The 26178-nt window shown below is 46.3% G+C and overlaps 1 protein-coding gene across 6 annotated transcripts in view; it reads left to right on the forward strand.

The window, feature by feature from the left end:
* Positions 1 to 26178, forward strand: part of EIF4G3 (eukaryotic translation initiation factor 4 gamma 3) — a 132267-nt gene that overhangs the window by 13408 nt on the left and 92681 nt on the right. For all 6 annotated transcript variants that reach the window (XM_065649808.1, XM_065649809.1, XM_065649811.1 and 3 more), the window contains exon 2: positions 25144 to 25219. In XM_065649808.1, the coding sequence (XP_065505880.1) occupies positions 25144 to 25219 (76 nt within the window). The remainder of the gene's footprint in view (positions 1 to 25143; positions 25220 to 26178) is intronic.

The raw sequence follows: 26178 nt of genomic DNA on the forward strand, positions 1-26178 counted from the left end.
GAAGTTTGTTGAGGAAAGCGGTGGTAAGATACGCTCTCTTTCAGGTAATAGATTTTTTTACCTTCTCTTGTAGTTAATTGCAAAGATAAATGCGGTTTAGAGTATCCAAAGGACTTTTTTCTTGCAGCACCACGCTGAGAAATGCCTTGTTCAAGATGCTCTTCCCTCTGAGCTTGGTTCAGTTTTAGATGCTGAAGGGCATTTTGAGACTTTGGTTTAACTTCGTTTTACATTGTGTTTATATGAAACAGACAAAAATTCCAGTGCTTTGCCAATTTTTTTTTGAAAGAACAGGCTTTGCGCATAATTGTTTTCATGTTCTACCTGCTCCTTGGTGTGTTAAAGCTGTAGAAGAATCTCTTCTACCCTGAAAAAAGGCTTTGGGAGATATGCCTTCAAGTAGTCACTTGAGGCGGGTTGATTAAGAAATACACTCGATGTTAGATTTAATCAAGATTTGAATAATGGAGTTAGAATTGACTGTCACTCCTGCAATGCAGTTATCTTTAGGTCGGGATCACTATGTGCCGCTCCCCAGGTTGTCCGTGCCATTGCAGACACATCAAATGCCGTTTGACAGCGCGGATCTTCTCCGGTTTCGTACTCGCTGCTTCATCCCGTTAACACATCCCCTATTAATGTGTGGTGCCAAAGCTTGGCGATTCGGAGGAAAGGAATTCCAGTGCTGCCACCCAAAATACAGCTCAGAAATCTAAATAGAAACATGGTGGTGGTATTGATGGTGGGATTTCCATCCTTGTTTATTCAAGAAATATTTGGAGTTGTGTTGTGAAGGAGCCTGGTGAGTCACCGAGCACTTAAATCACCTTTTAGCTCTTGGATGTCTCGAAGGAAAAAGACACAGGTATAACATGAAATACTTTCAAGATGTGGATAAGATGTCCCTAAGAAGGTGCTTTAGTTATTGCAGTGTCACAAAGTCTTTTGTGCTCAAAGGTTTAATGACGACGTGCCGCAAGTCCCGAGATTTGCTGCTGTGCTCAAAGCAGGGGAAGCGTCTTGGCCAAATTCTCATGAGAGGGCCGTGTGTTGTAGCTGATTTCTATCCTCAGCTCAGGAAAACAGTGAGTTTTATCTGAATTAAAGCCTACACGATAGCAGAAAGGGTATGTGGGCGCAGCCAGCGCTGTTTGCCGTTCACTCCTGTTCAAGAAAAGCTGGATTGCAGAGGGATCGAGGGGAGGAAAGTGGGGTCGCTCGCATGGCGGGTGAGTGAATCTGGGTTGTTTTTAGGAGCTTCCTTGCTTTGCTGACATGCCCTGACTCTGCAGAGAGAACCGGAGCCACCTGATTTGCTAAATCCCCCTTAACAACAGGGAAATTGCAACAAAACGGTCTTTCCAGGGCCTGAAAAGTGATTGCCCAAGAGGAAAAATCAGCTGTATACGTACCCGGCTCCACAATATTGCAATTTTTTGTGTGTCCAGTAGTAATATCAACTTCCGCTTAGAAACCTTTGGTGTCAATATGGGCCAGAGCTTGCATGGAGCTCATCTCCCGGTGCTTTAAAGCAAGTCGTTGTTTAATGGTCAACTGGAATTGTGACAGTTTGGCGCATTATTCCTGCGCAGGCGTCTCTGCTGTGTCCGAGGTGACCGCTCGGAGGTTTTGGTTTTGGTTTCTGGGCTGTTGCATCTGCGTAACCGCAGTGTAGGAGCCGGCGCTGGTGGGAAGTTGCCCGTTAGAGACTCAAACGCCACGTGTTTCAGGGTTCAGATGATTAAACAGGACCGGAGAACAGTCTCTCATCTTCCTCGGCTGTGCGAACAGGGTTTGCACGGTTTCCATGGGCTATTCACAGCACAGGACAAGATTTCAACATCATCCCAATCTTAGAGCCGACTTGGGCAGCTGTGATTGGAGTGAAATCGGTGAACTGGTGACACTCTATACCAAAAATATACTTTGTCCCCTTTGCAGTTTATGGCTCAGTAACAGCGAGGAACAGCAAAACCAAGAAGCCTTTACGGACAGTACTTTGGCTGACGCATCTTTTGGTCATGTTGCTTGTCCCTTAAAACCTGTTTGTGTGCTGGGCTGTTCATACTGAAAATAGGAGGGAGCCCAGTAGTTTGGACTAAAATCTACCTGGTCTGTGGCAGCTCCACTTGGGGCTCTTTTACAGGCCTTAATAAACTTAATGAAGTCCTTTGTCTGGCTTTTTTTAGCCCTTAATTTTCCTCCACGTGAATATTCGCATATGAGCAGCATCCCATGTAAATGCATATATAAGAACTCTTTTTTTTTTCTCAGTCATTTTATTGAGTAACTTTTATTATGGATTGTTTGATTTCTAAGCGCTGGCATTTCATAATTGCATCTCAAAATGCGCCTTATCTTTGATCAGCCCTTCTGGACTGTACAAAGCAGAATGAAGTAGAACAAATACTTACGTCTTGATTTACCTGAAAACAGAGTGTACTTTCATGTTATTGATGTTCTCCTATCTGCGGTGTTAACATTAAACTTTGGAGTATTAAGTTGCTGCTTGATGCCTGCTGTGTTCAAGAATAGAAATAAATAAAACTTACCCTGCTACACTTTGTTCTTAATCATCGACATTAACTTCTAGTTAGGAAAGTGAAAGAGAATTTCCTATTAATATCCCATTTCTGTTTATAATGCCAGAGCTGCCAGTTGAAGCCCAAGTCATTGCTGATCAGAAATAGGTGTTTTATGGCCTGGGTTTCTTTGTTTCTTCTCTATTTCCATGTTTCTTCAGGCTTTGGTTTCAAACTTGCGTATTGCAGCCGCTGCCTTCGCTGGAGTTCCAAGCGCACAAAGAATTACCTGAATTTCTGCTGGGTAACTTTTCTCTTGTTGCTCTTTCTGCCTTTTTTGTTCTTTGTCGCCTAAGTGGGTGTTTCGGTAATTGGACAGTCGGACCTTGAGAGCGTGTAACACCCCGGCATTAACAAAAAAAGACACAATACTGTAAAATCGCACTTCTGCAACGCCCACAGGTACTTTACTGTTTGCAGCACGAGGGGTTTTTGCTTTTTAAGCTCCTCTTCCCCGCTTTCCGAGCCGCCCGCTCGCTGTCGCCATTCCCCACCTGCGAAGAAACAAAGGAGGCAAGAACGCGATTCCTGCGGCGAGGAAGGGAGGGCGGCGGGAGCGTGTGCGGTTTCCAGTGCCCTTTGTGCGTGTCGGGTCCGGCCGTTCCGCCGCGTTCTGCTCGGAGATGCGCGGGATGCCGGCAGAACCGCGTCTTTTATTTTTGCACAGCTAGCTGTTTTTAATGAGACCTTCGTACCATTTTCCACCGAAGCAAAACATCAGCACTTCTAAAAAGATCTTTATCTTAACGCTTTGGAACAGGAGTCCTTTCTGTATTGAAAAACCTGAAAAGGAAACAGCATCCTGGGCGAACTGTGGCTTTGTGCATACTTATGTAATGGGCTATCAATCAAATTTAATTAAAACCGTGGTTACGCTGGAGTTTTGCTGCTTTTAGTTCGGCTACGACACAGGGGGGAAAAAGTTTTTATCTTTACAAGCTGTTCTTGCAGTTATTGCTGTGATTGCAATTAAGAAGCCCTCATTTTTAAGGCAGATAAATTAGTTTGCTTCTTTTTAGAAAAGAACTTTCTTGCCCCTTGGCCAACTCCAAAAATAGCTGCGGAGTCCCTGAAAGTGAAGCGCTTAAATGCGGCAGGATAGGTTAGTGTGTTTGGTGGTGCAAAAAGATGGGATTTTACCGACTTTGTGTGGTTATTAAATGAAGGCGGCTGTGGGAAGGTGGATCCTGCACACTCGGGTTCCTTTGAGCACGTCCGTGCGTCCCGCGTGTGAAGCGTCCGCGAGCTCCCTCTTCTACAGTAGGTTCGTTTAGCGATTGCTGTGCTATGGTGAGACGAATAAATGTTAAAGGGGTGGAAATACGCATTTTGGGTTTTTTATCTCGCTTAAGTGTTTCCTTTGCACGATTATACGTGAGGCTCTTTGCGGCCGCTCTGCCAGCAGCAAATTCTTGGCCCTGCAGTGGTCAAGAGTCCCAAAACAGGGAGAGTTCAAACCTTGCTGTTTGCCTCCGGCATGTAACGAGAGCCTGGTTTGGGACACATCCCTGCGTTTGCTGGAAGATTTTTGTTCTTGGGATGCGCATTCTGCAAGAAGATCCATGACGGCCGCGTCTTAAACCCCGTGGAGGGTCTGGCTTCGTGGACATGTGCAAACGCGCTCCTGGTGCCTGTGGTTGTGTGGCTGACGTGAGGAGCTTGTGTGTACCCTATTGCAACACCTGAGAGCAGAAATGTCGCTCGCTGCTGCGGCTCCGCATTGCAAGCTGGTGGTCCCGTGTGTCTGTGTTAACTGGGACACCATTATCAGCTGGGACGCCCCTTCTTTGATGTTTTCTCGGTATTTTGGTTCCACTGAGCAGCGCTGAGTTTTGATGGTAACACTAAGAAAACAAGGTGAGGGGCGTTGGTTTTATTTGGTGAAATCAATAGTAAATTTATTTTCTCTTGACCTGTGAGAGGCTTGGATGCTTTGTAGCGCGTCGGGTAATTCTTTGGAAATGAGGAGCAGGTCTATATGTAGAGGACCCAGAGAAGGAACACAAACATTTCCTCAGTACCAGGAGCGGAACAATAGCTCATTGTCGGGAGGGGGGGATTGCAGAAAAGCAAGCGGGGATTTATTTTCTATAGCTCGCTATTTCTCTTGCCGTCGGGGGCTTGTTGGGAACTCCATGTCCCGTTCCTGGGCCGCGTGTCCCTCGGTTGGGGCAGGTTGTGCGGAGCGGAGCGTGGCCGCTGCGTCGGCGTTTGCTCGGGGACAATGCCGGGGTGCCGGCGGCTCGGAACGGGCTCCCTGTTCACGCAGGGTCCCCCTCTTGGCAGCTGAGGAGACGTCCCCTAAAGAGACAGGACTCTTCTTCCTCCCACCCTCACTTTCTTTCTGCGATATATCGGGCTGCTGAATAGGCTGGCATTGACCAGAAGGACAAAGGCGGCTTTCAGGCTCGAGCTTTAGCCACAGCCAGTGTGCTCTGGGCTTTTGTTAATACTTTGAGTCCCCCTTTTCTCTCTCAGCAGCTCTTATTGTTCATACATTTCAGGAGCAGCGCTGATATTTCGGAATTAATTCCGTTCACAGGAAAAGTTGCAAAAAGCCGGGGAGAGAACGCGTCGCCTCTCGGGCCCTGCTTTCGCGGGGAAAAGTGGATGGTAGAAACAGACCCCGGCAAACCTGCGCGTGAGCGGAACGTGGCCGCACAGCGTTGGTGCCCGTGCGGACTAAACGGCTCGTTCAGCGCTCAGGAGCTCTAAATGGCTTTTGCCCGCCCTGCTTGGATTAGGCTCCATGTTGTCCTGTTTAATTTTGTTATTGCATTAGCCAGCTAAAGATGTAAGCTCTTATTAAAGCAGCTGTTTCTGCTAAGTGGTGGTATAGAGTTGAAGAGTATTGTTCAACAGTTATAAATTCATTCGGCGGCGTCCTGAACTGACTTTATTTTGTGAGTGGATGCGCTGGGGGGGTTTTCCTCTTGCCAATACGTAGAGACGACCAAAAGCAAAGCTATTTTCCAATTCTGCGTTAATAAAGCCGAAAGCTGCTGGTAGGTGCTCTCTAATCGTTATGAAACATCAGTATGGGAATTAATTCCTGGAAATAAAATGTTAGGAAGCAGCTGATGGGAAGCGCTGGCGGATGGCAGGCAGAAATAAATGGAAATGCTGCCAGGAGTGAGAACGGAGGGAGAAGGATTGTTTCTTATTGGGAAGCGCAGACAGGCGGTTTTGGGGGAACGTGCCTCAAAAGTCCGGTGTGCTGTTGGGTGAAGCAAACTAGGAGAGCGGGACAGCGCCGAATGGGGTTGTGTGAATCCTGGAGGTCGGAGGAATAAGTGATTTCCGCGCCTTTTAGAGGAAAACGTAACGCTCGGCGGTGAATATGTGACAAGCGGGGAGAAAAATGGCATTTAGACCCATGGAAGGGCTTGAGCAAGTGGCAGAAGAAATACATGTCATGAGAGCACGACTTATTTCTTTTCCTCTTAATGGAGGATGACTTAACGTTTTTAATAGATGGCTGCTGAGCACACCGTTTCAAGCTGGAAAATGTAGTTGGGAAGAGCGATTGCTGAACTTTCCCCATGAGAAAGTACCCATGTGTGCGTCTGCTTTTTTTTTAAAGACTTGAAGGCTTTAAGATCCAAAGTCTTTTAATAAATTAAACCAGCTTCAGATAGATACAGCGATACAGGGATGTGAGACAGGAGAATGTGCCGCAGTCGGCGTTTCTTTGCCACCTATCTGGTTGCAATATATTCCATCATTTTGAGAGTATATTTTTCATTGATCCTTTATAGGACTTTTTCGTAGCGTTTTCTAAATCAGTGTATACCTACGTGTGCAAAAAAAGGAATCGGTGCCTCTCCTCTTGTCTCCTGCCTCTTGACAGCACCCCATTAAATGCGATGGAACAGGTTTGAAGACTGCTCAGTAAAACACGTCGTCTCAAATTTAGTTTCATGTTGGAAGGTTTCCTTTGCTGTGTGACCAAAAAAAAAACCCTCTAATATTTCATTAATTACCCAGAAAGGGTTACTTTAGCTGGGGAAAACTTCACAAGGGATTGGCCACACAATGCAAACATCCCCACGCCTTGGTGAGCATTGTCTTAATTCTTAGTCTTGTTGGAGGGTCTGGTTCTAGTTTTTTTGGGGGACGGGTTTAGCTTTGTAAGTAAATGCCCGGGGTAAAATCGCTGTGTGGTAGCGTAGCCCAATAGGGGGAGTCTGAACTTTAAATAAAGCCTTGTTTGAATTCCTTCCAGTTTCCCGTACAAAGAGATGAGCCTTCCCGCGTGTCTAGAACACTAATAAATTCAGGCTCTTGCGAATCAAAGGGGAAATGAATTTGAAGGCCTGGGGGGCCTTCGCTTTACTTTAAAAGTGTGAAATGTGTCCGTGAGACAACACTCAAGTTGTCCCTTTGACTGTTTTTTCTTTTTTTTTTTTTTTTTTTAATTTATGCCCAAACTTTCCCAACAAAGCAAAAATAAGTTTTCTTCATGTCTTCAGCAAGAGAAATGGTGTAGCTGCCCCAATGCCTCTCCCTTTGGTGGCACAGGATTTGGACCTTGGGATCGGGACAAATTTGCTGGATTTTGGCTCTCTGAGCACTAGTCCAAGTGATCTATGCTCTTCTCACCCCCTCTGCCCCCAAACCTGCCAAAACTGTGGCATGCTTCAGCAAAAATCCACCTGGTCGCTTCGTTACGGCAGCTGAAACAAAGTAGGTTTTCTGAGTTGTTCAGCTTGGTTTTCTTTCTTTTTTTAGGGGGAAAATCTGCCATCTTCCTCTGCAAACCTTTCTGGGAGATTTGTTGTAATAAAAACCTTGGGTCTAAAAGCCCTGATGTATGTTTTGACCTTGGGTGCCCTTTTTACGGCTTTTCTTTTCCTGTCTTTGATGTCTGAGCGCCGCATATTTGTGGCGATTTCCACAGGCGTGTTGTGCTCAGACAGACCCGGCTGCGCTTCCGGACTCCAAACACCGGCGCTCAGGCTCGGGTTTGATTAGTTTCGACTAAGGAGAGGTTTTATAATGCAGAACCGTTGGCCTGGGACTCTCAGATTGGTTAATTAATTTTTGTTGTCGGGTCGCAGAGGTGGGAAGTGGCTCTGGGGCGGCTGGAGGGGGTTGATGTAGCTGAGTTAAGCGGGGTCTTAACTAAACTTGGCATGTCCTGACCCTCTAAACTACACCAGGGACAGCTCCGTCAGACAGGAGAACGGACAATCCCTTAAGCCTTTGCTCCCAAAACACAAAAGCCAATTGCTTGGATGTTCATACAAGAAAAGCATCTGGGGAGTGGCTCCCGAGCAGAAGAATCCGGCGTATTAAATGTGTGTATTTGACTTATGGCGATTAAAAAATGCCTCCAGCTGCTAAAGCTGGGTCAATAGTCGCCTTCCTACTTGGGCTGATATCGGAGAAAGCTTTTCTGTTTCCCTGACATGGCTCGAGTACAGAACGCGGGAGATGAGTCAGAAAAGCAGATGAGCAGCTGCCTTTGTGTTATCAGGGGCTGGTACTGAGAGCGGCCGGTCGCACCCAACCCGGGGGAGCCCCACGGGATTTCAAATGTTGCGAAGAATTTGATCGACTCTCCTTTTTTAGGTCCTTGCATCCTCTTCCTTAATTTCCCCTCTTATCTCTGTGTCTTCAGCTCCAGCTCTTCTGCTGGGAAATAAATAGAAACTTGGTTTTTTTACATCCTCTTGCTAATTCTCATAGTCCCGCTTTTCACGCAAGCTCCTCTGGTTCAGGTGTCCGTCCTCTTGAGGTCTGTTTATATTGGTTTTATCCTTCGAAAATTGGAACCTGCTTGTAAATAGGCACATGGAGATGAATTCTATAGGGATCTAGATGGTTTGGCGCATCCCCACGCCAAAATCAGTGCAGGGGGTGACGTGGGGTGACTAAACTCAAGTGCTTGAGGACAACCTGGCGCTGCCGTTTGCTCCTTTTACTGAGTAGCGACTGGATTTCAAAAGCTTTGCGGGGGCGGGATGAGAACCTAAAATTTCTCTTCTGTCTTCCCAAATGTCATAAATGCCCATTTCTTGTGCTTCAGCATCATCCAGGTCTCTCCAAAGAAAGGGGCGTCTTCCACTCGACCTGGTTGCTCAACCTGGTTGTCCAACCTGACCCTGAATGTCCCCGGGGATGGGACGTCCCCAGCTGCTCTGGGCAGCCTGTTCGTGTCTCACCACCCTCACGGGGAAGAATTTCTTCCTTTCATCTAATCTAAATCTCCCCTCTTTCCATTTAAAGCCATCAACCCTCGTCCTACCGCTACGTGGCCTTGTAAAAAGTCCCTCTCCAATGAAATTCTCCAGTTAAAATTGTAAGCACCAATATTATTTAGGGTAGCGTGTAATCTAGTCTCTCTATTTGTTTATAGACCTTGATTTTTTTTCTTTTTTCTAATATATCTTTATGGCAAGATGGATTTTTAAATTCCTATTTTGTTAAGGGCTACAGCCTGCTGATCAAAATCGACACTTTCTATTTCAAGAACGCGTATGTCTGTAAAGTATTGAAATTCGTAGTAACCGTTATCTGTCATTGAAGGTCTCAAAAACTTGCTGAATAAAAAAAAGATATTACCAGAGCATTCACAGAAAGGCTTGCAAATACACGCATACTAAAAAACCAATGGAGCTGTATGAAGCTTCTTCCAGAGGAGGTTTTATAATGAAATTATAATGTTAAACAAGGTAAACCGGAGGGAGTTGGATGAAACCGCGGCTTTTCCGGCGGTATTCACTGAGTTTGTGTCACCTGGTTTGTGTCGGAGGAGGAGAGGGGCGGTAGCTGAAATTTAAACAGAATAAACTGAGCTGCTTACTCAGCTCGTCTTTCGAACCTCATTTCTCATGGCTCTCGCTGGGGCAGTTTTAGGAAATTATTCGAACTAATAAAATAAGGCTGGGGGGATAGCGTTGGTCACCGTGCTTGGGGTTGGCTTGAAATAGAAGAGACGTCCTGCAGTTCCGCGGTGAAGCCCCAGGTGAGACCTCGGCTCTTGTGTGAATCATCTGGGGACAGAGACGCACACAAGAACCAAATGACTCTGATCGGTCTGTTCGGAGCACGTCAGCCGCTTTTCACGCTCTTAGAAGACGTCACGGAACAGAAACTCTGTTCTGGAGTCGTGTGCTCTTCCGATGACGTGCAGCGAAGGGGATTAATGCCACCGAAGGGAAAAATGTGATTATTATTATTATTTTTAACTTAAAGGATGTAAGAGTCCCTCTCCTCCTGCAGCAGGAGTGTGATAGACCCAGCAGCAGTAAAAACATGCAAAAGCCGATCATTCCGTATGTATTTTGGTGACTCCTGGAATGTAGCAGATCAGGTGAACGCCAAGTAAAGTAACGTGAAATTCAAACAAAGTGGAAATCAAGGTGTATCCGTAATTAAATAAAATGCAGACATAGTTAATAGAAGCTGCATGGCAAAGTGTTAACTATTTTTTGCTGGAGCTCTGTTCTGTAGCTGGTTCCGGCCTTCACTTCACTGGATTTTTGGTTCCAGAAGCGTAAGAGAAGGGACCCCCAGGGGTGTTTAGAATGGGAGGGGGATTTCCTCAGGTCGAGGTTGTTTTTTTGCTTAGAAGTGGCAGTAATAGTCAAAGCTTGGCTGCACAAAGCCCTTCAGAAGGAAGTCCTAAAGGATTTTTCTTTTTTCAAGGCTGTTTTCTATGCTATAATTATATATTTTCTAGTGAAAGAGTGGAACGTAACACCCTCCCGTCGGCAGGATCGTTGCCTTGGGGATTTGCGGTTGTGGGTATCAGCAGTTTTTATACCTCTTGTCTTTACCGAAGGTGCCGCGGCAGCTGCGAACCCGACCTGGGACAAAGATGGGCCTTGAAGTAGGGACGTGATGCGCTTTTCCTGTTGTTGCGGGATAATGAGCTCCAATTAATTAACATGTTACCCACCCAGCCCAGGAACTGCTTTTCCTTGGAAAACGGTTTCTTTATCTGTGTGTAGGTCCTAGCAAAAGGTTTTTGGTTTCACATTTGTATAAAAAAACCTTGTGTCCATTCACGTTAAGAAGCATCTCAAAGCACGTTTGGTGTAAGTCAGCTCAAATGTAAGTGTTCTTTTAAACAACAAGAAAAAAAAGCATTTTTTTTGGTAGGCAAGGCCAAGGACTTCAGGCTATAGCAAGTTTGATTAAATGAATCAGAATTCAAGGTTGGGAGATCCCGCTGGGGATTTCCAGCTGGGTTTCCCCGTCAGGAGCACCGTTGGTTGTGATGGGTGTAGGGTGAAGGTGGATAATCCGTGGGATGAAATGGGAGAAGGGCGGTGCTGTATAAAAGTGAGGATGACTGGTGAAGCAGCTGACCTTGCAAAATACTTTCTCTTAGAGGAACACGTCATGAGATGTAGATACAATCTGATTATGTTTAAATTATGAAAAGTCATTGTGCTTAATATTTCACTTAATTGGAGAAGGAGCTTCTCCAGCAAACTGACCCATGCTGGGCACCTGAGAAACACAAATCCACAGGTAGCGAGTGTCTTTTAGCAGCGTTTGGACACGGACGTAATTAAGTAAATATCGACATCGCACGTTTCTTTACTGTAAATTATTCTATCGTTATCTGTATTGTCAATTAATCCATTTAGTGAATGTATGTGAAAAGTTGTGAACACCTTCGCTCAGCTTGGACATTTATACGTTTTAATGAGCTGAGACGGTCTCTGAAGAGCTCTGGTAGTTACCTTGTACTTGAATGCTTTTAAATTCTGCAAAATCTATTTTTTCTTTTGTCTTAAGGAAAGCTCAGTTATCTCTGCAGAATCTTCAGATTTGCAAAACCTATGTCTACAGGTCCTTAAAAATCACTTTTTGAAACGCAGGTTTAACCAAAGTGCTTTAGGTGGAACGTGAGATTTGCCAAGCTTCTGGATAGCGCGTTTTTTTGTAAATGTATTTATTTTTTTCATTCTGATCATTTGTTGCTAAAGGTGGGGGATCATTTGGGTTGTGCCCATCCAGAAACCAACAGCTGAGGTTGGAAAACAGGTACAGGTTGCCCATTAAACCAAGGTTATGGTTGGTAAGACTTGTGCTGGCAGAATCGGTACCCAAGGGCTGCAGGTATTTGTGATTGGCCCCAATTTTATCTTTTAAAGGAGTATTGGTTTTTAGTCGTACGTGGAACGTCATAAACCCATCCCTTTTATTGCGTGTCGCAAAGTCTACATCGGACTTTGCCAAACTTGGATTCAAAGCTTATAAACGCTCCTGAATTGCTGTTTCTGTATTTAAGGAATATATTTCAGAAGTATCTGGGGAAATTAAAAGCTAGTTTGCTGGTAGCGGGTAGCATAACCACTTGAAATGTGTTTTCTTTGTGCTGCTTTCTGATCCAGTGCAGCTTTTCCCTGAAAAACAAAGACTCTGTGCTGTGCAGGTAGGAGCTGGCCTCGGGAACGCTTGGCTTTCGTTAAACCCGCTTGGTTGCATAAGCGATTATTGCCGTTTTCAGTTCTTGTGCTGTTGAATGACACTATTTACCGAGAAAAATCATCATCATCCTTTCATTTGCTGTGAAAATAGGGAAGGATGAGGAGTGAAATGACTGGGGAGCAGCGGGAACGGCGGGATACTTTTCGTCTTAAAGTATTATGGAAGATTATGGAACGAGAGCTCTTTAGGCGGATCGGGATGCGATAACTGTTTGACAGCCACATGCGGCGCTTCGGGCACCCGCGAAAAATTGTTTAAAGTTCAATCTGCTTAAAAACCGACATCACTTCACATTTTCACCGTGCAACACGGGGATGCTTTAACTGTTCCTGAATTAAAGAAGCTTTAATATTTCCCCTTAAAACAGATAGTCTTCAGCGCGGAGGCTCGGAACGATGATGTAAATATGTGTGCGGCCTTTCCGGCAATTGATCCGGTTACTTGTCGACGGTTCCTGTGGCTCCGCGGAGGCTCCTGGTGTCGCCGACCAGCTTTGCTGGGAGCCTGAGAAGCAGTCCTGCCCCGAGGGGCTCCTGCGGCTGACGGAGACGTGGGCCCGCGACCCGCCATAATGCACCAGGTCTTGCGTCAATTTAGAACGCAGCGCGGCCAATTTCACAAGCTGCTGCTAAATTATTCTTTCTCAAGCTGTGCCAGATAACTTCACGCACCAAAGCAGCACAAGCTGGAGCTTTCTTAAGCTGAGGTCCTCCAGCACCAGTGTTGCTTCCTTCTTTGGGGATCTCCGTAAGAAATCATCTGTACAACACAAAAGGGAGGAAGCTCTCTGGGTAGGAGACCTGTATCTGGCAGTAGGAGTTATTGTTAAGAGTCTTGTCCCTTGGTCACCTCCTCTTTTTATTCTATAGGCACGTTATCGATGTGTTAGTGTCGGAGATGAGCTCGTTAGCAGCGACAGGCTCGGTGCTGCTGGTGCTGGGTACTAAGTGTCTCGTGTGGAGGAAGGTGAAATGACAATTAGCTCCTGGTTTACCTCTGCAGGGATGGGAGATGTGACTTCGCCCTTCTCTCTCTAGTCCGTCAGATCAAACTTTGAGGGGTTTTTCTTAAAGAACTTCATTGAGTTGAGTGTGAATGGCACCTCCTTCCTCCTCCTTTGCAGCCCTCAGATGGCTGGAGGAACCTGCCTGCAGAGACGTGTGTCCTGTAGCTGGGAACAGCTCATACATTGAATTTTGAGACCCCGCCTTGCATAGATTTCAATGGTAGATACCTTGATTTTACTTTTTTCCGGTGTTGACCATTGTCTTTTGTTTGTCATGTCCACTAAAAAGACGCCCTGTGTGTTAATTAATGCTCAATGCTCCACTTAGTATCACTTGCCTATAAATACTGTGCCCACAAGTGCATTAATCGTCATTAGTTCATCATCACCCAAGCTAAACCTTCTCCGTGATCTATCCTCGCTCCCTGACCCAACATCAGGAGTCTCCTTTCCCAGAGGTTTCATCCCCAAACTGGGAAGAGGCAAGAACTGGTGTGTAAAACATCTGCAAGATTCTTGTCTGCAAGATTCGGTGTGCTGATGAACTCACGGCACTGAATGAATTGCTAATTAAGGAATTTATAAGACTTCAAATCAGGTAGTAAAAACCTTGCAGTGTTCAAGGGAAGCTGTGGGAGATCTGTTCACAGATCAAGTGTCACTTTTCCCATTTGTCTTTTTTTTTTCTTTTAATTTTTTTTTTTTTTTTAAATGCACGGCAAGTTTTGTGTCTCCCTCCCAGGGCTTGCTCGCTCCTGTTACCTTGAAGCTCAGCTGTTCTTTGGGGGTGTCCGTGATCGTTCTTTGCCCGTCTGCTCTGCAAACGAGCCCTTGCTCATCCCCTTCACCCAACCACCCTCCATCCCTCTCGGGGATAAGCTGCATCCTACTAAGATTTACCTCCCTGCTCTCTCACATGAAGGACAAAAATAATCTTAGAGCTTAGAGCTGCTTGTGACTTCAGCTGGTGTGAACGTGCCTGTGGCTTTGCTTTCTTTTCTTTCTCAGAGCTTGCGAAATTCATTTTGGCCCCTCGGGGCCGTGTTGCCCAGCTCCGGTGGAGGCTGCAGAGGTGAGGAAGCAGCAAAGAACGTGGTGTGTGCACAGCCCAATTTCGGGCCATGCCCGGTTCCTCCGCTCAAATGCAAAAAAGGAAAAAGCACCAAGCAAGGCGACTATTTGCTTCAGCTGAGAAAGGCGCCAGCTTCTGTTTCACAATGATTTTTGGTTGTCTCGGGTAAGGCAGGTGCTTTGGGTGTAGTTTGGTGTTAGGATTAAAGAGATGGATCTGGCTCCGCTGGGCTGCAGCTTCGCGTCCGCTCTGCGATGTAAGGACCGCGTGAGTGTTTGGTGATTTCAATCAGCTCACAGCATCGACCGAAAAATTCACCCAGCCGAGAAAAAAAAATATACTTTTGTGTTGAGGGTAACTTATCCTTTCCACCTTGGAAATCTCTGTTTCTTTCCCCTTTCTGTCCAGCCACACATGAGCTGATGGGATGATCGCTGGACGTAGGACTTGGGCTTTTTTCTTGCTATTCCTGGTTCTGATCCGGAATTATCTCTCGCACAGCGGAAATGCGAGGTACGCATTGTAAGAGCGATATAAAATAGCAAGAGCCGCTAACTTCAGACATTCATACAACAATTGTTTCTGCTGCAGAAGCTGGTATTTTCCATGAACAGACAGATGAGATCTTTTTAATTGGCAGAACCGCATTAAGCAAGGTGAGCTCTGTTATTCTAGGGGTAGAATAGCCCTAGTGTCAGCCTCCTGGCTGACGCTAAAGGTGGTTTTATTTTTGTCAGGGCCACAAAAATAAGGATCCGGGCGATGGGGGAACTTGGGAGCTCAGTCTCATTGCAGGGAATAGCAGGGGTGTAATAGTTGTGTAAAATCTTCTAATTACAAAAGCAGCCGAGCTGTTTAGGCTTGTGAACTGGCGCTGAAATGCTAACGATGGAGTGTGAGAACGTCTGGAAGAACTTTCTGGATCAGAAATTATGAAGGGTTCTCCTGTTTGAGTGAAGTTCTTGGGTGATGTTAGTGTCCGGAGTAGCTAATCCCGCCAGCATGGTAGAGCGTGCAGGTGTTGGGATCATCCTGGAGCACAGAAGGTGATGTAGTGGATACTGCCAAACTATGAGAATAATTTTGGGAGAAAAATCACCACCTCTGGTCAACAGAAAGCCTTATTACTTACCCAATTTGGGTGATTTTTTTTTTTTTTTTTTTTTTTTTTTTACCTTTTGTATTAGTATTTGTAGCTTCAGTTGTTAACTGATGGTGTGTTCGAGCATGCCAGTGAGCGGCACAGGATGGTGGGTGCAAATAAAGGATGGCTTTTCTGTCATTCAGAAGGAAAAAAATGAAAGCTATTAGTTATTATCTTTATCTTATTGATGTCTTTTCATCCCTCATGCTTTAATTCGAGTGAGTGACGCTTTCCAAACGGATCGTGCTGCGGGGAGAGATGCACACAGGTGCGGGGAGCAGCGTCTTCAGCCCAAAGAAAACGTTTCCAACCCCTGCGACCATCTCGGCTGTCGAACCTGCGGTCGCCTCGCAGCACAGCCGGGGTCGGCACCAGTGCTTCCCAGTTCAGTGCCCTTTCTCCCAGCTGTGCAACGGGAGCAGGATCCCAAATATTATATCCAGACCATCTTGGGTTCAGGTGATGCTGAGCAGCGAGAGCGTTCTGTATGTTATAACGCAGCGATGCTGCAGCTCCTCTCCTTAGTGTGTGCCTGCAGCTGCTATCCCGGCCCCGTCCAAGTTCATCCTTGGGAGCAAACCTTCCAAGGCTCATATGATTTGTAAAACTGATGCGAATTCAGTTACTGAAGGTTTAGACTATTACAGGAAAATGAGTTCTTAAGGGAGATCTGCTCACATTGTCATTTGGGAATGCAAAACAAAAAAAAATCTGGGGGGAAAAAAAAACCCAACAAAACATTTTATGCAGCAGTTTAAAGTAATAATGTTTAGGATCACTGTGTTTTGTTTGGGTCTGCCGCTGGGGTTAATACAGCCCTGCAGCTTTGGACACATGCCAGGGGTGCAATTAGGGCAATGACAGCAGGAGTGGTTTATGGTGCAGCCTCCTCGTCCCTCTGTCCCTCTGTCCCTCTGTCCCTCTGTCCCTCTGTCCCTCTGTCCCTCTGTCCCTCTGTCCCTCTGTCCCTCTGTCCCTCTGTCCCGCCCGTCAGGCTCACACATCGAGATCGTTCCTTTGCAAACTGATCCCTACCCTGGCAGGACCAGGATTTGCATTTTTAAAAGGCAAAATGGAAAGTCTGAGAGGAGGGAACTGCGAGCCGAAAAGTGAATATTGAGAATTCAGGTATGGAACTGCAGTGTCGCAGGGAGAGAGTGATTTAAAAGCTCATTTTCTTACCCATCCTCGTCCTGGTATTTTTCTGGTAACCGCAGTGATTTCTTGACCCACAGACCTTTTGCAGTTTCTCGGCCTCCTAAACAGCTGGAAATTGGTTCCCCAAGCACGTAGCTCCGTTTTTGGTGGCAGGGTGACATACACCTTACCCAGGTCACATTTGATGGGATTTATTCCCAGTATATGGATGGTGGCTGGGGGTGTGCAGCTCCTGTTGAACTGATGCTGGAGAGCTGTGGGCTCTCTCCCCCCTCTTTTATATATATGTGTGTGTATATATATATATGTATCAAAATATACGAATAATCTATGGTGTGTGTACACATTGTAGGGTGCTTACAAACACCCTGGCTGCTATAACTGCATATATTGATCAGTTCATACGTGTTCTAAGGAATAAGGAGATGTCTTGGTGTAGATCGTAAGATGACAAACAAAAATCTACGTTTGCCTTTAACATACGGCTCTAAAGAGCAGCACCACCTAAATCCGCCGTTCTCGGGTCTGTCTGCACTTGGGCAGAAAGCAAAGCAAAGCTTAATAATTGATGAGAGCAGCGCAGCCCCGGCAGATCAAATCTGGAGCAATTCCGTGTGATATTAAGAAATATTTCAGCCCGGCATCGCATGGCACGAGCCCAGCTTCCTGGCACCGGCTGCGGTTTGGATGCCAAGTCGTTCAAAGCCGCCGAGGCGTGCGCGGTGCTGGCGGAACGCACGTCTGCGTCTGATTTATTTGATATATTTTGGAGTGCTGGCTTCATCCGGCATCTCCCTTTAGCATGTTGGTGCTCTGTGACTTCGAGCGGACCCTCCAGAGCTCTGCCAGTTTTAGGGCTTCTCGCTAAGGCTCAGAACATTGAGTCTTTTCCCAACCTTAATATTTTGGGCTTTTTTGAGGTCCCTTGACGGGGGTTGTGGCTTGAGGACTGTGAGCAATGGCTGCGAGCGGCGGCTGAGCGGGGCAGGGCTGTTGAAGATTAACGGGGCTGTTTCGAGTTCCTGAGCGTCGCCTGTTTTCTGCAGTATAATGGGAGTTTTAATTAGCACGGGCAAGTACAATCATAAATAACCCTCCTGAAATTAAACAAAATTTTTAGGCTTCATTGGTGTATTCCCCGTGATGCCATCGCCTCTCTGGAGAAGTAGCACCCTGACTTTCCAGCTGAAGGGAGCTGAGGACATATATCGACTTTTCCATCTCTTAGAAGAGTCCCTGTATTGTAGGAATAAAATATGAATTTAAAAAATATGGAAGTGGCTGGTGTTTTATGGAGGAAAGTGGAGAATTAAGCTAAAAGGAGTCAGCTAGTGAGAAGTTTTCTGTGCCTGAGCAAGAGGCGCTTTCCTGGCACGTTGTTCACCTTGCGTTACCCGAGCTGGCACAGACATGAGCCAGGCTGCATTTGTGGCTTATTTTTTTTTTAATTACCAATAAATTACGGCTTGGTCCAAACGTGGATTTAACCTTATTCAGGCTGCGCTTTGAAAACCCCCTTCTTGGAAACGCCGCGGTTAAAAATACGCCCAGGACAAAGTTCTCAGCTGTGCGAATATTCAGTCCGTTGCTTCCAGAGCCGTCTCCCCACCCACAAACCTCGCGCTTCGAGGAAAATCCCTGCAGGATTAGCGGGATTTAAACATGGTTTCTTCCACCCCAAACAACCTTTCCAGGTCTGAGCTGAAAATAGAGGATTTACACTGACGCTTGGGTTGCAGCTGAAGAAGCCGGAGCCGAAGTCACAAAATCAGGTTGCCCGTAGAAACGCAAAATAATGGATTGGGTTTTGTGTCGCATTTGCACTGCTGGGGTATATTGGCTGATAACTGGATGAAATGCAGCAGGGGAGGCCAGGGCTGGGGATGATTTACGTGCTGGGGAGCTGTCTTCAGTTCTTTTTAATTTAGAGATGCAAAACCGAGCTGGAAAGTAATGAGCTCTGGATAATTAGGTGCTTGTCTGCAGGTGTAACTATTGCAGCTGCCTACAGCTGGTGCTCTTAATATTGCCGATTTTTATTTGAGAGCATTATGGAATGAACGAGATGCTGGAAATACAGTTAATTTGCAACAAAGAGGATTTTTTTGTTGTTTTCTTCCCCTCTGACCCCCAGCCTTACGTTGGCTTGGCTGTGAGATGTAGCGCATGTGGACCTGAAACTAAGTAGTAAGTGTCGTATTAGACAGCGATGATGTCTGGCATGCATCACATATTGACAAAAGGCTTGATCTAATTTATCATCAGCAACGATCAGCCAGATGGGAAGCAGTATTTCAAATTCCTGCCTTGGTACTAAGTGGCTCGTGGAGTCATTGCCGACGCAGAAGATGCAGCACAGGACATTACCTGCGCGTCAGGAGGGCGAGCGAGGAGCGAGACCATGGTACGGAGTGGATGTACGTGGGGAGAAAGACTTCGGAAATAGGGATTTTGTGGAATGGGTATTTAAAAAAAGCAGCTAAGTTGGAGGATTCGGAGATGTATAAATAGAACGTGTGCTTTGCATGCGGCTGCTGCAGCGACAGCGCCGTTAGTCAGAAGTGCTGGCTTGCGCGGGGAGGTTTGTGCCACCCCCAAGCTCGTCGATGCTTGAGATGGATTTCGAGAAAAGTTTTATTATGGGGAGAGCGTTCACTGGGAGGGTGGCACCAGCTGGGAGAAGGAGCGAAAGCTGGTGCCACCTGGACAAAGCTTGGGGGGTGATGCTAATGCTGTAATGAGGAGCGTTGGAACAGCAGAGGGCTGGACAAGCCTTAGCGCTTTGGGTTATCGGCAAATAGTTCAAACGGGGAACAAGGTCCTGCGGGCAGTAATTGCAAAGAAAGGAGCCAGCGAGACCACGGACATCAGCAATAGCTACAGAGGTGCGTTTCTGGTACAAAACAAAAGATAAATACCTTATTGAAGGTATTTGTTACAATATAAAATAGCCCATAAATGAGAACTTTAAGAGGATTCAGTGTTACTGTTAAACATGCAGAATAACACAAAGGATTAAAAAGGTCGTTTACACAGACACTTCCTTGATGCACTTAAAATTTCTATGTTTGACAAACGGCAGTTTGGTTGCGAATGTTCACTACACGTGTTGCAGTCAGGAGCTTTATATTGGGCCATAAAATGCAGAAACAAGCTTAATAACAGCGTTTGCTGTAAGATCCTCCTGGGTACACGTGGTTACAGGAGGTGAATCTGGGGAGCGTGGTTTGCTTCTATTGGCGGGCCAAGGTGATGTGCTGCTCTGTTCCACAGCTTGGCAATTTTAAACCATAAACCCCATTTTTTGCCACTTTACAAACACCTTCCGTTGTGTTCCTTGATTTTTCAACCATTTGACCCACCAGAAACGCATCCTTCATGTCAGAATTAAATATTGCTGTAAAGCTGACGTGACCTTCAAGGAATTTTTCACCTGCAGCTTCTAATTTTGACCGTATTTCTGAGCGCTCACGGCAGCAAAAAGTTACGTTTATTTTTTTCCCAGCTAAAATGACAGTAAACACCCAATATTGAACCAACAATCCCGTTTGCTTTTGACCCGTGGTACAGGCAGCGCTCTGATCCGTCCTGCAGTTTGACCTCTCATCATGTTGCGCGAGACCAGTTGCATCTAAGAAAACTAAAATAAAACCGCGGGTTTGATGCAGAGGGACAGCTCATTCCTTTGAGGTTCGACCGAAAGGCGGAAATCTGCCGGCAAGAAAATAAAAACCTATATAAATTAAAAAAAAACCCAAACCCACCTGCGAGGGTGGGAGATGCAGGCGCCGGGCTGAGCTGCAGGTTGGTGGTTTATCGGGCTCTTAAGCCTTTAAACGTTTTCCAAAGTCCTTGAATTATGTCGGGCTTGATTTTTGTAATATGAATTATCTCTCATCTCTTATTAGCAAGAGCTGCTCAGCAATGAAGGGGATAAGGCGCCAGATTCCTGTGGGATGGTCGGGAACAGCGGGTGCCTCTGGGATTAAGGGCTTGACTCTGCGGATACGCCAGGGATTGAATTATGGTCGCGTGGGCCAATTTAAACCTGGGTTTATCTAAGTTTGGAGTAGTTTGCTTTGTAACTTGACTTTTTTTTTTTTTAACTTGGATGAAATTTGTTTGGTTGTAATAAGTATTTCAGCATGGGGGGAGTGGATGGCACCGTTTTGATCTTATATATATATTTTTTTTTTCCATGTGACATGTCACTTGGTGGCTTTTTGTTGTTGTTTTTAAGGTTTTAGTTGATTTTCCCAGCTTTCCTTCCTCTGGCTTTGCAAAGCAGCCCGTGGAAGGGAATTTATTTGGAAGGGAAACCTGATTCCCAAAGCACTTGCTGAATAACCGGACCCATGGTCGCGCGTCTCGCTGTGTTCGGGGGCGGAAACAAGTTGCAAAACGTCTTGCTGAGGAGTTTGCGCTGCGATTTAAGTCTCTTTCCGACATGGAGCATTGAAGCTTTCCCAGCTCTTCGCACATTGCAGTGCAGGTTTCTAAAACACCGCGTGCTGGAGGTGAGTTTATCTTTTTACCTTCCGCTTGCTTTTGCAAGCTTGTTTTTTATCCTTTATCCAGCGGAGCGTGATGCTTTTCCCTTTTAGCTTTTGAAGCGAGTTCGTGCGGTTTCTGAACCGAAACAAGGTGCTTCTGCTGTTGGGATGGTCGCCTCCTGCATTTTAATTGCGTGTTAAATAGAGAAGAGGCTGCAGAAGAGAAACCAACAGCTCCCTGCCGTCAAATATCCCCCTGCTCAGAGGCTTTGAAAAAATCCATTTCGCCAAAAAAACAGGAAGAAGTGCTTGAATTTGATGTGGTTTCTTCTGTAATCTCGCTTGATGATTTTTATCTTGTTTTTTTTCAGTCGTTTAATACAGAGTTTCGGTCCAAGCAGAGGCACGCATGGGGATTATTGTGTAACCCCGGGGGTAGCTGGTGGGAGATTCGCTCCGTTTCTGTGCAGGGATAAAAATCATTAGTTCTGGGATGGTTTTTGTGTCATGCGTTCGCATACGTGTCCTTGGGTACCTGCGGATGTTTTTATTCCTGGGAGAAGGTGCCGGCGTCTGGGAGGGAAGAGCGAGGGTGGAATGGTCGCTCGTTGCTGAAAATAAGTTTAGATGAGAAGCCAATTGAGGGAAAATGAATCCATTTGGGAAGAAAACACAATAGTGGTTTTTCTTTCCCCCTCCAGTCTTGGAAGCGGGACCAGAGCAGGAAAACCTGTACCAATTCCTGCCATAAGAGCTTATTTTACTGCATATTCTCAGGTGGCTCGTCACTGTAAAAGCACACAAAAATCTTGCAGTATTTCAGTTTTGTAGGATGATTAGAACAAGCAGACAAATGTGATTTCTGCAAGAAATTCCTCCTGACTTATATTTAACTCGGCATTTGTGGGTACCTCCGAATGCTCCAGCTGACAGGCAGCTCTGCTCTGGATTTCTTTTCTTTAATCTCTTTACAATCACATATTCTCCCTCTCCAACTGTGGCTGACTAATTAAAAGATACCCTCCTCCTTTTAAGGGCCGCGTCTGGTTTCGAGAAAAATTCTGTTTGCTCTCCAGCCGGTGTTACTCTCTTCACTTGCCTTTTCCCACCAGATCTTTAACAGCTCCCGAAATTCCCCGGCTCGCGGTCGCTGCTGCGGCCAGATGGGAGGATCTCGCTTAGGTGGAGTTTTAAATATGTATATAGAAATATTTCAGGAGTTAACGAGCCCTGAACAGCGATGAAGAGAGTCGGCGCTCCCCGCTGTCCTGATTTCAGAGGTTCCCCTTGTTCCTGCTCTTCTGCTTCGTCGCCCGCCTCGTCTTTTTTCCCTGCGATGATGGAAGGAGCTCTGAGAACGGTGTCAGGTTTGGCTTTCGCTTTGCTTTTCCACCCTCCCTTCTCCCTTCCCACCCTCCTGGATCATTTCGGAGCCGGCTGCACAAATAGCCACAGCGGGTGACGCGGGCGGCGAGGATACAGCAAGAGGAGGAGGAAGAGGAGGGAGGGCGCAGGATCCTCCGGAGTTGGATGCCAGGATAGTAACGGGAAAGAGCTGCCGGAATTATCCAGCGCATCCTCGTTTTGTCGCCGCTGCGGTAGAGCTGGGCTGGGTTGTACTCTAACGCTGAGACGTCGCTGTGCGCGATGGGGTTGGTGCGGTTTGCGTCGCGATGGTACCGAAACCTCCGTGTGGTGGAACAAGACGAATGTCCCGGGGGACGGTTTGGACGTGGATAAGATGATGCTGACAGTTGAGATTTCGCTTCCCACCCCCTGTGACATCCGTGGTGCCACTTTTCACCTGCTTCTAGGAAAAAGAGCCTCGTTAGCAAGAGTCTGCTGATGAACTTTTGCCTGGAACACCAGCGATTTGCCCCAGGATGGGCTCGTTTGGCAGCGGGAGCACAGGGAAGGTGGCGGCTCCTCCCAGGAGCAGAACAAGCTCTGGGAGGCTGGTGGGGCTGTGGAACCTTCGCACCGGCCCAGCTCTTCGCAGAGACTCAGATATTGGAAATAATCGCTGTCTGCAACCATTAAGGTTAAGGCTTACTGGAATTTAAGGCGTTTTGGTCCCTATCAGTCTCATGTTCAGGTCAACAAGGACTTAAAAGGTTTCTTTTTAATCTGTTGGGAATCGTCACTTCCGAGAAGTGATTTTAGCCGGCAACCCCAAACTCTGAAAATCCCTCTAAACCACCCATTCCTTGAGGCAGCTGGGTGCAAAAAGAGACGGTGACTCTGCTCACAGAAGATCATTTTCTCCTGGCTTATATAAGTTCTAAAATAAGAAAATAAATCCCAGCCTTCTGGAGGTTGAAACTGTTCTTCCAAACTCGGGAACGATCCCTTTTGAAGCCGCGATTGGTTCAATTAATTGTCAGAACTGCCTCGAGATTGGAAATCTCGGCTGTGACAAAAGCGGCGGCTTAAAACCGCGTCCCCGTCCTGTGCTGGGTCAGGGGGTGCTGGGGATGTCGGGACAGGGTGCAGGAAATTTGAGGGTTTTCCTTTTGTCTTCGAGTGTGTTTCTAATCCTCCTCTCCCAAATTTTGCCTTTCTGTCAGTGTTTTCCGAAACTCAAGAATGAATATAAACCCCTCGGGATGAAGGTTAGAAGCGCGTCGGCTCCGCTGGAATCTGTGGCAAATCCTCCCGTTGTTTCGCTGCAGTCAAGATTTTCCATTTACCTTGCTCGTTAAAAACCTCTTTATTTTATTAAACGAAACCACTTAGGAGCAAGCGGGCAAGCCTGCAAGTTGGAGACGAGCCTTAAACCCTGAAAATGAATTCTTGCACTCGTTTGAAAGGGAAATCGAAGGGATGTAGCTGAGTGAGCAGCGTCCGGGGAGCCAGTGGTGCCAGATCCTTGTCTTGGTTCTCTGGCTCCGGATCTGGTTTATACCTGCGGGTTTAACGGGGGCGTGACTTAGTTGTGAAGGTCAGGGACGGTCTTTTCCATGCATAATCCTATAATGCAGGGGGTTTATCATGCCTGGCGTTCCAACGGCGAATATATAATGAAACGGGAAGTTTTTAGGACAATTTCTCAGCCTTTTAGTGATGTGTTCAGTATCAGAACAGTGGGATATTGTAAATTTGTTTCTGCTCTGCCATAGCACGGCTCTCGGAGGAGATCGGGCTGGGGAACGGTCGAGAGGTGCAGAACAGGTCGTGTCTGCACCTTAATTTTGTACTTTTTAAGGAAAAGGAAGGGGTGGGACATGCGGAGATTTGGGCAGCAAAGATGCTTGGAGCTCAAACCTGCCGTGCAAAGGGAGGATTCTTGCAAACCTCAGCCTGAAAATTTAATCTCTGAGTGGCTTTTTTGTCATTTGAACAAACCCCAAGAAGCATTTTCATTATTTTTTTTTAATTTTAAGCGTCCGCCGTCCCGTTATGACGTGGGGTCTGCGGCGCTGGCCTGCGTGCAAGGAGCGGAATCAATCCGGCCGCTCTCGTTTTCCAAGAGGCTCTGACGTGTGAAGTGTGAACAGCAACATGTGAAATCTGAATATGGTGTTTAGTGGAAAATTCTTCAGCAAGTGCAATGGGGCTTTTTTGTGACGGTGGGTGTTGGGTATTGAGCAGACGTGCTGGATCTAAGGCCACAAGGTGTTAGCAAAGTCAGCAGACTTTCTTTTAAATACCTGCATCTCAATGTTATATTCTACAAGTAAACGGAACTCTAGATTATTTGTTTATTGCATGAAGTATTTTTCCTTTTTTTTTTTTTCTCCCAGATTCCAAATTAAAAAAAATAATTAAAATTTGCCTTTCAATCATCAGAACTTCAGACCTACCCGAGAGCCCGTTCTAGAAGCGGTTTTGGGGGTGGACAGGGAAAGGAGAGACAAACGAGGACGCGATGATGCTGTGATTTCTGCCTGCTTGGCGGAACAGCCGCTGCCTTTGTCCAAAATGCTCTGCTGACCAGCAGCGTTCGCCTGGACGCAAAAGGCTTAAAAACAAATTAAAAAAAAAAAAAGGGGGATTCTCTTGATGGGAGGAAGGTTTCGTAGCTTGGTCGCTTGTGATTCCTCTAGCTGTATTTCTCATCGAAATCTGCATTCCGAAGCTGCGTTTCGCTCCCTTTTCGGGCCCCCAGGAGGATCGTGAGTCCCTGGTTGTGTGTGAGTCCCCCCCCGAGGTGTCCGTGTGTCTGTCTGCGCGTGGCCGGCGAGCGGACGCTGCGTCTGTCGTTCCCTCCGAGGTTTCTTGCCTTGACTCAGTCGCAGGATCCCGCGGGGCCCCGTGCAGCAGCCGCTCGAGGATCGGATTTTCACTCCCACCGTCTCCGCTGTCTACAGCACCGTGAGTATCGCCTGCTGCCGAGAGAATCCCGTATTTAATCCACTTTACATCCAATTTAATAAATTTTAAAGCCCACAATTAAAAAAAAAATCAAACCCGCAGCTTATTTTTCCCTCCTAAAATCGCTGGTGCCGGATGAGCGATCTTTTTATTGCCTGTGAGCAAGAAATCTTGGGGATTTTGGGTCCGTTCCCTTTGTGCGGTGGCTGTAGTTTTATTTAGCAGAGTTTCACCTGAGTCAAAATGTGTCTGGCCAGATTTGCTCCATCATTCCCGCCTCGTGCGTCTCAAAGGCCATTTGTTGGAGTGCATTAGTGGCTCCACGTTTCTAATAGTTTCTTATTGGAAAAACAATCGAGGAAAATTTCTTTTTCGCACGAAACACGGAGAAATATTTTCTTTGTCGCTTGAATATTTGGGAGAGGTGCTTTTGTCTCGCTGTCCTACGTAGTTGTTTAAAGCTTGATTATCAAGGAATTTTAACTCGGGAACGCAGCGGCGTTTATTTGTGACCACGCGATGCCGTTTTCCTTTTATTCATTTCTTTTTTCTCAATGGCAGTAGCTGGAAGCCCGGTGTTATTTATAAGCTTTGCTAAATCAGCACAGCCCTGGGCAAGTCATATTTTGCTTTTCTGGTGGGATAGCGTAAATATTTTTAATGCCAAAAAACCTCCACTTTTAAGCTGCTCTTGTAATTATTTGGAAAACAGGAAGAAAAGCTGTAGATGGGAGAAAAATTTGCTGTATTTTTTTGCAGTAACATAAGCCGCTTATAGAAGAACAGAAGGTGCTGTACGAAGGTTTCTCCTTCCCCCTGTTTGCATCAATAGTAAACCACTTTTTGGGGCTGTAGAGAAGAGTTTTGTGTCTCTTTAAGCAATGCAAAGCCTGGCTTTGCGCAGGATTAACTGCAAAGTGCTGGCCTAACCCATTGGGCCAAGAAAGGCAGAGACTCGG

This window comes from Caloenas nicobarica, chromosome 22 (genome assembly GCF_036013445.1).
Source record: "Caloenas nicobarica isolate bCalNic1 chromosome 22, bCalNic1.hap1, whole genome shotgun sequence".
Taxonomy (NCBI): domain Eukaryota; kingdom Metazoa; phylum Chordata; class Aves; order Columbiformes; family Columbidae; genus Caloenas; species Caloenas nicobarica.